Below are 16,403 nucleotides of genomic sequence, written 5' to 3'. Positions count from 1 at the left end.
GTCTAATGTAAAAAATACATAAACATATATCATTAAAAATTATATATAATACAATAATGCAGAACCAACATCAAAATCAAAAATGCATATGCATGCTTACATAAACATACATACACATGTATATTATAAAAAAATTTTTTAAAAACAAAACATAGTTATCATGGTTACAAGAATATACATATAAAGAATGATAAAACATAGTAACATATGATATAAAACATCATCATCATGACCTGAGAAATATTAACCAACAATCCATACATATATCGTCATATATCTATCTCCCCATTTACATGTACTTATTCACAAACTTAAAAAAACTTACTCATACATACATATACCTGCATACCATAATGTTATATTTCAAACTCATGTGTGCAGGTCTGTGAAGACCTTACCATCTGGGGTAAGTGTTGCAAAAAAAAATGTGAGTGCAACAGGGGCTTATGAACTTATAGTGCACGCTTTCAAACACTCATACCATATAAGTAACTTTACTGATTACAGACTCTGCATAAAAAATAGAGCATAAAAGTAATGATAATAAATAAATAAACATCAAACCTTACCAAAAAACTCTTCTAGGTCAGCTAGTTAGCTAGTAGATAAAGATGATTAACAAACAGCTTATATTCCCTAATATAAAAAAAGGAACAGAGTTTTCAAAATTAATAAATACTTTCCAGATCCATAAATAACATTGAAACATCCTTCAAAATTGATCACTATTTGTCAAATTCATAAAAAAACATTCCCATGCATCCACATACAATAAATGAGCAATCGGGTAAAATAAATATCTGTTTTAAAACCACTTAACAGTCGAAAAAAACCAACAGTCCGACATCACCTGAAGCAATATTAGCACAGAATCTATCATCCTAAAATATCTTGTCAAAGGAGAACTTAAAATCTTACCCGCTGTTCGGGCAGCCCGTTTATGGGACGCCTACAGTCGCGTCAACCACCAAAGATTGAAAGCATGCGCAGCACAACATTTGAAAAAGACATCACGGGGTATATTCTAATATTTAAAACAACTCCACATTTATGAATCATAAGCGCAATAAAATTAGATATTATCCCCCAAAACAAAGATTCATTCACGTCATATCCTAAGTATCGTACGTCAGACAAATTACTGATCGTGGGAATATGTGAAAGTCCAAACGGATATCTATGTGCGCTGCGTAAAGGATGATAAATAACTGAAATGGTACGAGTCATAAAATTATATTATCTTTTCCTTAAAGAAACCGATAATCTTACCCGGTGTTTGAACAGCTCATAGATAAAACGCCTTCAGCCGCATAAACCGCCAAAAGTTAAAGCATGCGCAAAGCTATGTTTAAATGGACGGAGGGAGGAGGAAGTGAAGTGACGTAATGGGGCTAGTCCGAATATTTAAAGTGATATAACATTCGCATGTTGTAGGCACAGACAAATGATGTATATATATACATCAATATACCAAATCCCTCCATTCACATCTAATCCTTAAAATTAAACAAAATTATACTTCTCAAATGTCTGAAAAGCCCCAATAAATGCTGCATATACTGCATAAAAAAACCTAAAATGGTTTCACACATAATGAAATACATAGGAACATTTTGCGTAGTTTTACTTAAAATTACAGTATCTGGTATCATAACTCCATATTATTATACCTATCCCTTCAAATCAAGTCACTTAAATTCCTTAAAAAGCATACAATCATAATATAAACAAATATAATAACACGTACTTGAATTACATATTGGTCATAACCAAAAAAACCTCCTGAACATATAGAGAAATATATAAAGAAACTGAGAAAATATATGTATAAAAAAATAGATATATAAAAAATATATATAAATACTGTAAGTAGACTTGATGATAACTACTGATATTCACAAACGACAAAAAATAAAACACAAAAAGAAAAAAGAGAAAGAAGCCCAGAAAAAAAGCCCAGAAAAAAAGAGACCAGTCCAAATGGGTTCAACCACAGAGCACAAAGACCCTTAGGTAATAGATGAGTCAATCTTCCCTTCCTTTAGGATTTGTGAATAATTCAATTATGGAGCTCCTTACAAAAACACAGATAGATCCATTTCAGAGTTGAGACCAGCAGGAAAGACCGTATTCAGTTCAAAGATAAAGCGTTGTTCTTGCTGCAGCAGTATCTTATCAATATCAGAACCCCGCCATGATGCCTTGATGACCTTGAGTACCAAAAACTTCAGATCAGTAAAGTCATGTGCACAATCAACACAATGTTGGACCAAAGGTGCCGTGATGTTCTTCCTCTTGATATTACTCCTGTGCTCAATCATCCTTAATTTGAGTTTCCTAATGGTCTTCCCTATATAAATCAAGTTACATGTACAGATGATGAGATAAACGACGCCCTCTGTATTACAGTTTGAAGAGTGCCTCAGATGGTACTGTTTACCTGTCTGTGGATGCTTTGCGCATGCTTTAAATTTTGGCGGTTTATGCGGCTGAAGGCGTTTTATCTATGAGCTGTTCAAACACCGGGTAAGATTATCGGTTTCTTTAAGGAAAAGATAATATAATTTTATGACTCGTACCATTTCAGTTATTTATCATCCTTTACGCAGCGCACATAGATATCCGTTTGGACTTTCACATATTCCCACGATCAGTAATTTGTCTGACGTACGATACTTAGGATATGACGTGAATGAATCTTTGTTTTGGGGGATAATATCTAATTTTATTGCGCTTATGATTCATAAATGTGGAGTTGTTTTAAATATTAGAATATACCCCGTGATGTCTTTTTCAAATGTTGTGCTGCGCATGCTTTCAATCTTTGGTGGTTGACGCGACTGTAGGCGTCCCATAAACGGGCTGCCCGAACAGCGGGTAAGATTTTAAGTTCTCCTTTGACAAGATATTTTAGGATGATAGATTCTGTGCTAATATTGCTTCAGGTGATGTCGGACTGTTGGTTTTTTTCGACTGTTAAGTGGTTTAAAACAGATATTTATTTTACCCGATTGCTCATTTATTGTATGTGGATGCATGGGAATGTTTTTTTATGAATTTGACAAATAGTGATCAATTTTGAAGGATGTTTCAATGTTATTTATGGATCTGGAAAGTATTTATTAATTTTGAAAACTCTGTTCCTTTTTTTATATTAGGGAATATAAGCTGTTTGTTAATCATCTTTATCTACTAGCTAACTAGCTGACCTAGAAGAGTTTTTTGGTAAGGTTTGATGTTTATTTATTTATTATCATTACTTTTATGCTCTATTTTTTATGCAGAGTCTGTAATCAGTAAAGTTACTTATATGGTATGAGTGTTTGAAAGCGTGCACTATAAGTTCATAAGCCCCTGTTGCACTCACATTTTTTTTGCAACACTTACCCCAGATGGTAAGGTCTTCACAGACCTGCACACATGAGTTTGAAATATAACATTATGGTATGCAGGTATATGTATGTATGAGTAAGTTTTTTTAAGTTTGTGAATAAGTACATGTAAATGGGGAGATAGATATATGACGATATATGTATGGATTGTTGGTTAATATTTCTCAGGTCATGATGATGATGTTTTATATCATATGTTACTATGTTTTATCATTCTTTATATGTATATTCTTGTAACCATGATAACTATGTTTTGTTTTTAAAAAATTTTTTTATAATATACATGTGTATGTATGTTTATGTAAGCATGCATATGCATTTTTGATTTTGATGTTGGTTCTGCATTATTGTATTATATATAATTTTTAATGATATATGTTTATGTATTTTTTACATTAGACCCCTGATGCAGGCGTTTGTACGCCGAAACACGGCCCGTGTCGGGTATTCATCATTAATAAAGGATTGCATTTTTCTCATTCCTGAAGGCCCAGTGTTTACTTTTTCTGTTTGTTAACCAACAATACTCGACAGACCTAGCCAGAGCAAACCCTAAAAGACAGGAACACGAAAAAGCTCGATGTGAGAGATGGAGCAACCTCGATGCCCAAAGCCTGGGCAGGATTCCATGCCCTGTGAAGGAGCAAAGCTCGATGTCAAGAACCGGACAAGGCTGGACGCCCAGAAACTGAGCAAGGCTCAATACCCAGAGGTGAAGAAAACCTCAACTTCTAGTGATGGAGGGCTGCTCAGCATCCAGCGACAGAGCCTGGTCTGACACTCAAAAAGCGAGTAAGGCTCGACAGGCCAGTCAGCCGAGGCCTACATCCAAGATGGAGCAGTACTCTTCCAGCCACGGGGCTCCTGGGGATGGAAATCGCTACAGCACGGAAGCCACGAGGACCAAAGCTGTCACTGTGTAAACTATAAGGGTGCGTCCCAACCAGTGGTGAACCCCGTGCTGCAATGCCTCAAACAGGCAGCAACAAGTGCTGACCCAATGCCATAGGAACGCCTGCCACCTTCCAGGATGCCTCCGCATGTAGATAATACTGTCACCACAGGGAAATTACCACTCCTCCAAAAGGAGCTGCCTAAAAACTGGAAGAAAGGGCTGACAATACCGCCCCCTGTAGGAGACAGAGTAATAGCATAACGTCCAAAGTTCCTGACAGAGAGAGAGGCCCTGCCAATGACCAACATGAGGCAAAGACAATCAGTGTACTGCTATAAGGTAGCCTACCAAAACCGAAGGACTGCAGCCCAGCACAAGCCCAAATTCAAGAGGAAACGTTGCCCTTACCAGGTAGGGGAAACAAGAGCTTGACGCCAGCACCGCCCCATAAACTCTTATGGATATTAAAAAACAAAGATAACAGTGCGAGTACTAAAGCCCAAAAAACTCCAGCCACTGTGAAGGAAAGAACCCAAGACTGTGCCCCAGGAGACCAGAGCCTTCACATGAAATCAGGCAAAAAGCACTATAGACCCCCAAGCCAAAAGGAGAGAACTGCTCAAAGTCAGCGACTCTCCCCAGCAGGGAACCAGGAGTCAAGATCAATCATCTAATTAGATCTTGCTTTAGTTCATGTAGGAACAGACCCAAAAGAACCAGAACCCAACTTAAAAGGGGGGACCGAGAGGAGAACAAACCCGACAGGGGGCCGATGCACCCCGAGTCCTATCACACAGGCAGCCAGCGCTAAACACACCCAGCAAGAAAAAAAAAACAGCTTTTTTTTCTTTTTTTTTTAAGAGACCCACTACCAACAAAACGGGAATACTTGGTGCAAACCAACAGAAGGCCCAAATCAAAAAAGAACCAACATGCATGCAGATACCGCGGGGAACTGAGATGCCGCCGAACCATACCCAGATCCAACCCCCCCCCCCCCCCCCCCCCCGCGCCCCTGCGAGGAAAGGCACGGGCCGTTGCCGAACCGAATGGGCACTCCTGGCTGTACTGTATTTGTATGGTTTTGGGGGTTTTTGTTTTGTTTTTTTTAAACATCCGAGGCATGCCCCTTCAAAATGGCGGCTGAAGAAGAGCAAACAGCTCCCGAGCCCGCCAAAACTGCGACTGACACAGCCAGGCAAAGTACAGCCACCCAAAGACAAACAGGAAAAACTCACCATGACTATTGAGCTCTTGACAGAGCAATGTGCCAAAAAAAAACCTCCCACATACAAGCAGAATCCCAGCTCTTATTTCTTCTGGGGGTGGGGGGTTGTGGGGTTTTTTTTTGTTTTTTTTTTTAAAGAGGCAGGAGTACAATCAGGGATAGGAGGCTAAGAAAGGGATTAGCAGGGGAGGGACCTGGCTATGCTTGACCACTGCGGGGTCACAGTGGTCAAGCATAGCCACAAACCCCCAAGCTCAACTAAACCTGAAGGAACAGGTCAGGAGCCACTCTCAATCCAGAGAGCTGCACAGATGTCCATCCACCTGCTGAGAGAGAGAATGCTGAGGTGAAGATTGATGCACAAATCCACATATACTAAGCCTCTGAAGTTCTCTATCTCCACCTGCTGGTAGAGGAACAAAACCCACTTGTCTCTGGATTGATCTGTGGGAGGCTATGGAATCTCGTTTCCATCAAAATGAAAGTACAATACTGACAGAAGGTTGGAACGGCACTACCAGTTATCCCCATCCTTCACTGATGTAAAAGGTGTTCATAAATTAGTACTCACATCACTTGCCATTCCATGAGAACTGCTCTTCTGAAACCCTCCTCTGTCTCTTTTGTTGCCATGTGCCCACCTAATCTGCAAAGAACACAGAAGCACCATAGTTACTTGGTAAATAAGGGCCTCTTGACTACCTATAGGGGATTTGACCTAGGACTCATTGGTCTTATTAATGATGGGTGGTATTAAATGCCCTTATACCAGGATTCGCTAAGTAAGCAATTTCATTCTCTTCTATAAAAGAAAACAAGCAGGCCTCCCTATAATTGGTGTTCTCTGAGCAAAACACTATGAACAGACACATAAGTGGGATACACATCACATCATCCAGTGGGAAGAATGCAGAAAATTTCTGAGAAGTTCTGAGAGAAGAGGATATTTCTCTGGTAAGTGAACACTATTTTGCTTTGTGAACTTAAATATTTGGGTTTAAAGGAGGAATTGTAAGTTAGTGATAGGCACAATAAAATTATAAAACTACAGGATCTAGTTTAGTATTAAGGAGAGAGAGACAGAGAGAGAGAGACAGACAGAGAGACACAAGCATTGTTAACTAGCTGCCATAGTGTACAACCCTTTCCCCACAGTTTTAAACTGAAATTTTCTCTAGAAATAGGCATTTTTTTCTAATAGTTTTAAACTGAAACCTTTTCTAGAGGTAGAAACTTAACAGCCAGTGACCTCAAGTAGGTGTTAAGGTGTGAGGAAGTAGAATATTTGCATATGTTGCTAAGGGCAACCTGATTACTGAGTTAGCTTGAAAGAACCCGTTTTCAAAAAGTCACCTTAGATTCAAAACTATATAAAGAGGAAAGGTTCCACTGAACTTTCTTTCTGAGAAGTTCTGAGAGAAGAGGACATCTCTCTGGTAAGTGAACACTATTTTGCTTTGTGCTTTGGGAACTTACAGAATGGGGTTTAAAGGAGGAATTGTAGGTTAGTAATAGGCAGAACAAAAATGTAAAAAAAAGCTAATTTTATCAACTAATCTCCATAGTCTTTTCCCCTTAGTTTTAAAACTTCAACTTTGTACCACAGCATTGACAGAAAGCCTCTAGCAGGCACTGCAGGATCTAGTTTAGTCTTCCCACCCACCCTCCCCTAAAACACCTCTTCATTATTTAGATTTTGCTCACACCTTTTTCAGTAGTAGCTCAAGGCAAGCTACATTCAGGTACACTGGATATTTCTCTGTCCCAGGGCTCACAATCTAAGTTTGTACCTGAGGCAATGGAGGGTTAAGTGACTTGCCCAAAGTCACAAGGAGCAGCAGTGGGATTTGAACCGGCCACCTCTGGATTGCAAGACCGGTGCTCTAACCACTAGGCCACTCCTCCACTCCACTGTAATAAGGATAACAAGCAAGGAATGCTCTTAAGAGTTTTAAAAACATTCCATTACCATCTAAGAAGGAAGGGTAAATTAGACCTTACTTGCTAATTTGCTTTCCTTTAGTCCCTCCGGACTGGCCCAGAATGTGACTGATGGGTTGTGCATGCCTTCCAGCAGGTGGAGACTGAGAAAAAACTGTGACTCTAGCGAGCCAATAAGAGCCCTTGCCAGACAGAGAAAGATCCAGTAACAAAGTACCAAAGCAGAAGGAAAGAAGTACATATCCTGTGCATCCAAAAAACCTGAGCAGCCACTGGCACATTGCCAACAAAGGGTGAGTGCCTGCAAACATATCAAGGTCCTAAAAAAAATAGGACATTATAAACAGCCAGAAAACTTTTTTTTTTTTAAATAGAGAAATAAACTAGCATCACAGCTCCAATAAATAAAGGAACTCTGAAAACACAGACATCTGAAGGGAAGGATCTGGGCCGGTCCAGGGGACTAAAGGAAAGCAAATTAGCAGGTAAGGCCTAATTTACCCTTCCTTAGCATCCCTCCGGACCGGCCCAGAATGTGACTGATGGGAAGTAACAAAGCACTGCAATCATGGAAGGGACCCTAGCAGCCCCGCCTACAACACGCGCGCTCCGAAAGCAACCTGCCGACAACTAAGAATGTCTAAACGGTACTGCTTAGAAAAGGAATGCAAGGACAACCAGGTCGCCGCCCTACAAATGTCTTCTGGAGGTACCAGACAACACTCTGCCAAGAAGCTGCCTGACCTCTTGTAGAATGAGCCTTAACATGGTCTGGAACAGTTTTCCCAGAAAGCAGATAGGCTGAAACAATCATTTCTTTAAGCCAACGAGAAATAGTGGGTTTAGAGGCCATGCGCCCCTTATGCGCACCTCCAATCAGAAGAAACAACCGATCAGATTGCCGAATGTCATCCGTAGATTTGATATAGTGCTTCGACACACGTCTGACATCCAAACACTTCAAACTTCGCTGCTCCTGCGAACCGAAGAAAGAACTTAACAGGCAATACAACCGGCTGAGAAACATGAAACCGAGACACCACCTTGGGAAGAAAAGACGGAACCGGCCACAAAACTACACGATCCGGACAGAACTCCAAAAAAGGAGATCTACACTACGACGCCTGCAACTCCGAAACTCGCCTAGCCGACGCAACGGTCACCAAAAACACTGTCTTCAGAGTTAAATCCTTTAAAGTACAGGACGACAAAGGCTCAAAGTGAGGCTTAGTAAGCACCGAAAGCACCAAATTCAGATCCCACGGAGGAAACGAACATTGAGAGGGAGGACGAAGAAGATTAACCCCTCTGAGGAAACGCACCACATCCGGCTGACTAGCCAATGACTTCCCTTGAATAGAACCACGAAAACACGACAAAGCCGCAATCTGCACCTTAAGAGAAGACAAAGCCAAACTTTGTCAAACCCTCGCTGCAAAAAATCCAAAATCTGTGGCACCGAAGCTCCAAAAGGAGAAAGACTACACTCCGTACACCAATCTTCAAAGATCCTCCAAGTACGCACATAATTCAAAGTGGAACGCCACCGAGAACGCAGCATAGTCGCAATAACCTGAGCAGAGTAACCTTTTTTAGGTAACCTAGCCCTCTCAAGAGCCAAGCCGTAAGACAGAATCGATCCAGATCTGGAAGAACAACCGGACCCTGCGACAATAGATCTTGCGTGACCGGAAGCCTGAATGGAAGATCCACCAGAAGACGTTGAAGGTCGGCATACCACGGCCTTCGAGGCCAATCCGGCGCCACCAGAATCAGACGACCCTTGTAATTCTCTACCTTCTGCAGAAGACGTCCTATCAGGGGCCAAGGAGGAAAAGCATACATTAGCCGGTCCGGCCAGGATTGAAGGAGAGCGTCCACTCCATGCGCTTTGGGATCTCTGCGACGACTGTAGAACAGAGGAAGCTTTGCATTGGCTGCGGATGCAAACAGATCCATTTTGGGAGCCTCCCAAAGATCTACCAACAGACGAAACGCCACTTTGTTTAGCGACCTCTCTCCAGGATCGAGTATGTGACGACTGAGAAAGTCTGCCTGACATTTAGAACTCCTGCTACATGAGCCGCTGACAGAGCCACCAGGTTGACTTCCGCCCATTGCAGAAGCAGAGACGCTTCCCGCAGTAATAGACTCCTTGTCCCTCCTTGCCGATTGATATATGACACCGGAGTGGCATTGTCTGACATTACTCGCACTGCCCGTCCTCTCAGAAGATGAAGAAAACTCTGAAGCGCCAGACGAATGGCCTTTGTTTCCAACAGGTTGATTGAATACATGGTCTCTGGATGAGACCAGAGACCCTGCGCAACCTGCCCCTGACAGTGAGCACCCCAGCCTTGAAGACTGGCATCCGTCGTTACCACAATCCAACTGGGCTGATCCAGAGGCATACCTTTGGTTAAATTGGCCTCCCGAAGCCACCATCATAGACTGGTCCTCACCTGCAATTAAAGTGGCAGTGATGAAGCGACCCGGTCTGGGATGAACACATGGAGAGACGCGACCTCTGCAAAGGCCTCATGTGAGCTCTGGCCCAGGGCACCATATCTATTGCTGCCGCCATCAAACCCAGAATCTGCAGATAATCCCTTGCTGATGGACTGGACGTCTGTAAGAAGATTCGAATCTGAGTCTGCAATTTGAACACACAAGCCGGAGGAAGAAACACACAACCCAGCTTTGTATCGAAGAGGACTCCCAGATACTCTAAGGACTGAGAAGGCTGAAGATGACTCTTTTGCATATTGACTACCCAACCTAGGGATTGTAAGAAGTCGATTACCAGAGCCGTCACCTGAACACTTTCATGGAAAGACTTTGCCCGAATCAACCAGTCGTCTAAATAAGGATGGACTAAAATACCTTCAGTTCTGAGAGCTGCCGCTACAACTAACATGACCTTGGTAAACATGCGGGGAGCGGTCGCAAGTCCGAAGGGAAGGGCCCGAAACTGAAAATGATGGCCTAGAACTGCAAAACGAAGAAAACGCTGATGTGCCAGACGAATTGGAATGTGAAAATAGGCTTCTGTAAGATCTAGAGAAATCAGAAACTCCCCAGCCCGCACCGCAACAATGACAGACCGAAGAGTCTCCATCCGGAAAGAGGGCACTTTGAGAGCTCGATTGACCGCCTTGAGATCTAAAATCAGCTGGAAAGACCCCTCTTTCTTGGGCACCAGAAAATAAATGGAGTAACGGCCCTGACCCCTCTCCGCCGAAGGAACCGGACAAATCGCTCAAAGATCCAGAAGCCTGCAGAGAGTAACTCGGACCGCGCCGGCCTTGACACGACACCGACAAGGGGATTGCAGGAAAGCATCTGATAAAGGGTGAGCAAATTCTAATGCGCACCCGTCTCGAATAACCTCTAGAACCCACTAATTTGAAGTAATCTGGGCCCACCTCTCTTGAAATTGCACCAAGCGCCCACAGGAATTAGAGGCTGGGCCCGCACACCTTCATGGTTGAGAACGGGAAGAGGAGGAAAAGGAACCCCCTTGTCTCTCGACCTCCCTGAAAGGACTGAGTTCTTTGGAAGAATCTAGACTGTGGGCCCTAAAAACCTCTGGTTGGGCGAAAATGACGAAAGTCACGACCTCTGCTACGAGCTGAGAAATGACCACGGCCAGAACCTCTAGGCCGATCCTCCGGCAACCTCAGAACCTTAGCCTCTCCCAGGCTATACACCAGCTTGTCCAACTCCTCACCAAACAAAAAAGAACCCTTAAAGGGAAATTTACTGAGTTTGGACTCAAATGCCGCATCCGATGACCAACCACGAAGCCAAAGAGTACAGCGAGCCGCCACAGAACAAGCCATAGACTTTGAAGAAGCCCGAAGCAAATCATACATAGCATCTGCCAAAAAAGCTGAAGCCATCTCCAGCTTAGCCACGTCATGATCAATAGCGGAAAAATCATCTGATGAACCGTCTAAAACCCTCTCAGACTACCGGAAACTCACCCTCGCGACCAATGAACCACAAATGGCAGCCTGCACTGCCAGAGCCGAAACGTCAAAAACATTTAAACAGGGATTCAATCCTGCGATCCTGAGGGTCCCGGAGAGCAGTACCACCATCTACCGGAACCGTGTTACGCTTAGTAACCGTGGAAACCACTGCATCCACTACAGGAGAACTTAAAAGATCTTTATCGGAGTCAGGAACCGGGTAAAGCCTGCTCATGGCTCTAGCAGCACAGAAGAACCCTCCAGAGATCTCTTTACTGGAGGTTCAGCAGGGGCAGACTGATGTAACAAGAAGGCCTGGTACATCTGAACTACAAATTCAGGAGGGAAACCAGCTGCCCCCTGAGATAAAATTGGAGCTGGAGCAGACGACAGCAAAGGCAGAGACCCCCAAGAAGCGTCCGACCCGGCAACATCCAAGATGGCAGACGTTCCCGCCAAAACCAGCATCAAGGGAGCGGGAGACGCGACCGCATTACCAACATGTGAATCCCCCCACACACACACACCGGTACTACCGATGCCGGCGATTTGGCCAGTCCTGCACCCTGCTCCTCAAAAATTTCCTCCGCAGTGCAGAATTTGCAGACGCCACTTGACCTGAGGCCCCGATGCTGACAAACGGCGCATCGGCGCAATCTCTCCGACATTGAAAACAGCTGAGGAAAACAAACTAACTCCGAAAATGAAAGCAAAAGCGCTGTTCACAATCAAACACCAAAGGACCTGTAAATCACGGACCCAAAGCCCGGATTTTTTTTTCACTTTTCCTTTTAAGAGCAGCTGCCTCTCCCTGCCTCTACAGTTCTTACAACGAAAAACTGGAGGAAAGTTCACCTCAGTCAGACTGTTCCTGACAACAGACTGCTTTTCAAAGCACCAAAATTTAAAATTATGCTCTTTCTTCAGGGAGGAACAGGGGGGAGGGACTCATCCACCCGACTGTGACACCCCTGGGGCAAACAGAGACCCCCACGGACCTCAGCCCCTACAAAGCAGGGTTTTTTTTGTTTGTTTGTTTTTTTAAAGACGCACAGTAATTAGCTGAACCTTTCACCAGAAAAATTAACAAGAGAGAATGAGACAGAAGGACTCACCACCTTCCACCTGCTGGAGACTGAGATTACTGGATCTTTCTCTGTCTGGCAAGGGCTCTTATTGGCTCGCTAGAATCACAGTTTTTTCTCAGTCTCCATCTGCTGGAAGGTGTGCACAACCCATCAGTCACATTCTGGGCCAGTCCGGAGGGATGTTAAGGAAACACTAAATAAATCACACAATATACAATATAAACTAAAAGACATTTTTATATTAGGCTAATATTCTTAATACTTTAGCAAATTTTAAATTAATGAAAAATTCAAAAATACTAAGATGGGACTCCAGCAGTCCAGCAGTAAGAGGGGTGCTAGCCAGTCTTTTGCATTGAGTGTCACATGTATGACCATCTCCCAGTGTGTGCCCAATGCAAAGAACTCCTAGCTCTCAGAAAACGGGTCCGTTCTCTTGAGGCTAGAGTAGCAGATTTGGTGGAGCTGAGGGAGACAGAGGTACACAGAGGAGACCTACAGGGAAGTTGTAGACAAGTCCCACCTCCAGTCTGGTTGCCCTTGTGCTACCTTGCGAGGAGGGAGGTCTTCTAGAAGAAGAGCATCACCCTGGTGAAGTAGGAAGTACTCCAGTAGACAGAACCTGCCCACCAGGGGATGTATTATCCTCTTGCAACGAGAATATGTTTCCAAGTGCTGCCCAGGAGGGAAGGGTTAGGGCAGCTGTTGTAGTTGGTGATTCGATCATTAGGCATATAGATAGCTGGGTGGCTGGTGGATCGCCTGGTGACTTGTTTGCCTGATGCGAAGGTGGATGACCTCACGTGTCACCTAAATAGGATTTTAGATAGTGCTGGGGAGAAGCTGGCTGTCTTAGTACATGTGGGTAGCAATGATATAGGAAAATGTGGGAGAGAGGTTCTGGAAGCCAGACTTAGGCTCTTAGGTAGAAAGCTCAAATCCAGAACCTCTATGGTAGCATTTTCTGAAATGCTACCCGTTCCACGTGCAGGGCCCAAGAGACAGGCAGAGCTCCGGAGTCTCAATGAGTGTACGAGACCATGGTGCAGGGAGGAGGATTTTAGATTTGTTAGGAACTGGGCAACATTCTGGGGAAGGGGGAGCCTATTCCAAAAGGATGGGCTCCACCTTAACCAGGATGGGACCAGGCTGCTGGCATCGGCATTTAAAAAGGAGTTAGAGCAGCTTTTAAACTAGATACTGGGGAAAGGCCGACAGTCACTCAAAAGCACATGGTTCAGGATAAGGTATCTTTCAAAGTTATCACCAAAACAGGGAAGATGGTTATCCCGGTAGTGAGCTTGCAAGAGACCACAGTAGATCAAAAAATCAGACAAAAGATTGAAAATTAATACTGTCAAGTACTGAGCATGATGTAAACAGGAACAACAGATTGAAATGTCTATATGCAAATGCTAGAAGACTAAGAACTGTTAGAAGACTAAGAAATAAGATAGGAGAGTTAGAATATATTGCACTAAATGAAAAATTAGATATAATAGGCATCTCTGAAACCTGGTGGAAGGAGGATAACCAGTGGGACACTGTCATACCGGGGTACAAATTATATCATAGTGATACAGTGGATCGAATTGGTGGAGGGGTAGCATTGTATGTTAAGGAAAGCCTTGAATCAAATAGATTGAAAATTATGCAGGATAAAAAAAAAACATCTTGGAATCACTATGGATCGAAATTCCATGTTTAAAGGGGAAAAGGATAGTGATAGGAGTGTACTACCATCCACCTGGCCAGGTTGAACAGGCGGATATAGAAATGTTAAAGGAAATTAGGGACGCAAACAAACTGGGCAACACAATAATAATGGGTGATTTCAATTACCCTGATATTGACTGAGTAAACAATCAACAATAGGATTTCTAACATACCGCTAGTCACTTGATATTCTGTTTTCTTGTTTACTGAATTGATTATATCCACATTTCCCTTGTTCTATATGTAATTAATTGTGTATCTACTCTTGAATGACGCTTGACATGATGTAATATTGAACCTGCAAATAGGTGGGAAAATGTGGGATACAAATGAAACAAATAAATAAATAAATGTAACATCGGGGCATGCTATGGAGATAAAATTCCTTGACAAAATCAAGGACTGCTTTATGGAGCAGCTGCTACAGGAGCAGACAAGAGAAGGAAAAATTCTAGACCTAGTCCCTAGTGGAGCGCATGATCTGGTGCGGGAGATAATGGTGCTGGGGCCGCTTGATAACAGTGATCCTAATATGATCAGATTTGATATTAGCTTTGAAGTATACACAGGAAATCAAATACGTTATCGTTAAACTTTAAAAAGGAGACTATGATAAAATGAGAAGAACGGTGGGAAAAAAAAAAAAAAAAAAAAAAACTTAGAGGAGCAGCTGCGAGGGTCAAAAATTTACATCAGGCGTAGATGCTGTTCAAAAATACTATTCTGGAAGCGCAGGCCAAATATATTCCGCATATTAAAAAAGGAGGATGGAAGACCAAACCGCCAGCATGGTTAAAAAGTGAGGTGAAGGAAGCTATTAGAGCTAAAAGAAAATCCTTCAGTTACATTTACCTCTTCTTTAGATAACAAAAATGGAGAAATTAGACCTTACCTGCTAATTTGCTTTCCTTTAATCCCTCCGGACCAGCCCAGGATTGGACTGATGGGTTGTGCACACCTACCAGCAGGTTGGAGACTAAGAAAAATGACTCTAGCGAGCCAATAGGAGCCCTGGTCATGTGACCCTAGCCTCAGTATATGAATAAAAGCAGAAAGAAGAAGAATACAGTCTGTGCCGCAAGGAATTCAAGCAACCAGGGAGCACTAGTAAAAAAACGTGCTCTAACAAAGGCTCACCGACAACTCTCCCCAGAGAAACGGTATGGCCTTATCATAATGGCTCACCGAGTACCCTAACCAGAGCATCGGTATGGCCAGACTATCTTGGCTCACCACATACTCTAACCAGAGCAGCGGTATGGCCTCATCATAATGGCTCACCGAAAACCCTTACCAGAGAATCGGTATGGCCTCATCATAATGGCTCACCGAAAACCCTTACCAGAGAATCGGTATGGCCTCATCACAATGGCTCACCGAAAACCCTTACCAGAGAATCGGTATGGCCTCATCATAATGGCTCACCGAAAACCCTTACCAGAGAATCGGTATGGCCTCATCACAATGGCTCACCGAATACCCTAACCAGAGAATCGGTATGGCCTCATCACAATGGCTCACCGAATACCCTAACCAGAGAATCGGTATGGCCTCATCACAATGGCTCACCGAATACCCTAACCAGAGCATCGGTATGGCCAACCTGTTTTGGCTCACCACCTACTCTAACCAGAGCAGCGGTATGGCCTTAATAGAAAATCCATTTTTTTTTTAAACTTGCAAACAAAACAGCTCTGCAAACAACAATTGAACATAGAAATCTAGACAGAAATATAGAACATGGGAGGGGCCTGGGCCGGTCCGGAGGGATTAAAGGAAAGAAAATTAGCAGGTAAGGTCTAATTTCTCCTTCCTTAGCATCCCTACGGACCAGCCCAGGATTGTGCTGATGGGACGTAACAAAGCAGTAGTCCTACGGGAGAGACCCAAGCAAACCCGCTGAAAGTACTCGTGACGCAAAAACCGCCTCCTGCCGACACTGAACATCAAGCCTGTAGTGTTTAGAAAATGAATTGAGAGAGGACCAAGTCGCTGCCTTACAAATCTCCGCTGGTGGAACCAAGGCACACTCGACCCAGGACGCTGCTTGCCCTCTAGTTGAATGAGCTTTAACAGAGTCCGGGACTGGTTTACCTGCCAAAAGGTAGGCTGACGCTATCATCTCTTTGATCCACCTAGACAATGTGGGCTTAGAAGCTGCCAATCCCT

The 16,403-nt window shown here is 43.3% G+C and overlaps 1 protein-coding gene across 1 annotated transcript in view; it reads right to left on the bottom strand.

The window, feature by feature from the left end:
- Positions 1–16,403, bottom strand: part of FBRS (fibrosin) — a 592,459-nt gene that overhangs the window by 516,961 nt on the left and 59,095 nt on the right. The window contains exon 3 of the mRNA XM_030209049.1: positions 6,087–6,161. Within this exon, the coding sequence (XP_030064909.1) occupies positions 6,087–6,161 (75 nt within the window). The remainder of the gene's footprint in view (positions 1–6,086; positions 6,162–16,403) is intronic.

The sequence above is a fragment of the Microcaecilia unicolor genome, chromosome 7, assembly GCF_901765095.1.
Source record: "Microcaecilia unicolor chromosome 7, aMicUni1.1, whole genome shotgun sequence".
NCBI classification, from domain to species: Eukaryota; Metazoa; Chordata; class Amphibia; order Gymnophiona; family Siphonopidae; genus Microcaecilia; species Microcaecilia unicolor.
Note: the sequence above shows the minus strand (reverse complement) of the source record. Positions and strands in the feature narration are given on the sequence as shown.